Below are 1,884 nucleotides of genomic sequence, written 5' to 3' on the forward strand. Positions count from 1 at the left end.
CTTTAAAATGAAGGGGTTAGTCTAGATGACTTCACAGGACCTTGTAACTTTGAATCTGTGATCTTATAGATTTCCCTATTGTTCTTTAAATCCCACTGCTTTTCATTCCTTCATGTGACTTTTATTTCTATGTGTATTATATAAACTCATGCTGACCTTTTATCACTTAAAAACTGGTTAATCTGCCACCACTAGTTAACCTAATTGTCACTGTTTCAGAAAGAGTAGAAATAAAAAAAAAAAAGATACACAAATATTTCAAGATTCTCTGAACCATGTGGTTACATCCCAGGTTTATGTGGGTGTCAGGGTGAGATTTTTTCAAAAACACTTGTATGGCCCAACAATGTATGTTGTTACACTGGAATAACCACAGAAGAAGTAACTGATTGAGAATTGATAGCTGTGGAGATGGATAAGACCTGAGGATCCTGGATTTAGAGAGAACAGGAAACTTAGAGCTCACTGAGTCCAATACTATCAGTTTTACATATTAAATTAAATGAAGGTAGAGAGAGTTAAGTGATTTACCCCAGGTCACACAGCTAGTAAGTGTCTGAGGCAGGATTTATACTCAAGTCTTCCTGATTCCATCCTAGCCTTCTATCCAGCACTCTTCCACCTAGCTTTCTGGATAGATGGATAAGGGCATATCTAGGAAATCACTGAGCCTCAGAATCCATCTATTTCTTTCTCTAGGTGATCTTGAACAGTAGAATCATGGAGCCCTGGTTGAACCATTCAACTTTAGGTGATTTCATCCTCTTGGGCATCTTCTCACACACTCAAACTGATCTTGTTCTTTTCTCTGCTGTCCTGGTGGTCTTCACAGTGGCCTTGGCTGGAAATATCCTTCTTCTGTTCCTGATCTATTGTGATGCTCAGCTCCATACTCCCATGTACTTTTTCCTTAGCCATCTCTCCCTTATGGACCTCAGTCTGATCTGTACCATTGTACCCAAGATGGCTGACAGTTTTATAAGTGAAAGAAAGTCAATTTCTTTCATTGGATGTGGGCTGCAGATAGGCTTCTTTGCTACCCTAGTTGGCTCTGAGGGCCTTCTACTGGGCCTGATGGCTTATGATCGCTATGTGGCCATCAACCGCCCTCTACGTTACCATGTCATTATGAGCCAACAAGTGTGCCATCAGATTGTTGGTAGTTCTTGGGTCTTTGGAACTCTAGATGGGATAATCCAGGTAGTGGGAGCCATGAGTTTCCCCTCCTGTGGTTCTCGAGAGGTGGATCACTTTTTCTGTGAGATGCTAGCTTTGTTGAAGCTGGCCTGTGCTGACACATCTCTCTATGACACCTTAAATTATGTTTGCTGTGTCTTCATGCTCTTCTTCCCTTTTTCCATAATTGTGGCTTCCTATGCCAAAATCCTGAGAGCTGTAATCAACATGAATTCTACCCAGGCACGTCAAAAAGCTCTGACCACCTGTTCATCCCATCTGGCTGCTGTCTCTCTCTTTTTTGGGGCAGCCATGTTTATCTACCTACGGGCCAAGCGCTATCGTGCTCCTGCTCATGACAAGATGATCTCCCTCTTCTACACAATCCTCACACCCATGCTCAACCCCTTGATTTACAGTCTGAGGAACCGTGAGGTGATGAAGGCATTGAGGAAGAGACTGAGCCACTGGGTTACTGGCTGCTAGAAATAACCCCATGTCTGTGCCTGGAGAGGGCTCCTGAGACTGATTTCTCATACCAGATAATACCTTATGTCCTATGTTAATGAAAACAAATGTTATGTTTTCTTATATTTTTCTATCTGTCTCTTCACAGGTGGACAGAGGGGACAAATGACATTTTTCTTGTTATTCTTGTTTTGCTGACTCAATTATGGACAAGAATCAAATCTCACTTCTCAGTATTTC

General features: G+C 41.9%; 1 protein-coding gene across 1 annotated transcript; it reads left to right on the forward strand.

The window, feature by feature from the left end:
- The first annotated feature begins 708 nt into the window (after positions 1-708).
- Positions 709-1,662, forward strand: LOC140523578 (olfactory receptor 2V1-like). The gene has a single exon (XM_072638390.1). It carries the CDS (start codon positions 721-723, stop codon positions 1,660-1,662), a length of 942 nt encoding a protein of 313 aa, XP_072494491.1. The 5' UTR covers positions 709-720.
- Positions 1,663-1,884: the final 222 nt, after the last annotated feature.

This window comes from Notamacropus eugenii, chromosome 2, assembly GCF_028372415.1.
Source record: "Notamacropus eugenii isolate mMacEug1 chromosome 2, mMacEug1.pri_v2, whole genome shotgun sequence".
Taxonomy (NCBI): domain Eukaryota; kingdom Metazoa; phylum Chordata; class Mammalia; order Diprotodontia; family Macropodidae; genus Notamacropus; species Notamacropus eugenii.

What these genes read in the sequence shown, in the direction of transcription:
- LOC140523578 (XM_072638390.1), top strand. Translation starts at nt 721, where the DNA reads ATGGAGCCCTGGTTGAACCATTCAACTTTAGGTGATTTCATCCTCTTG.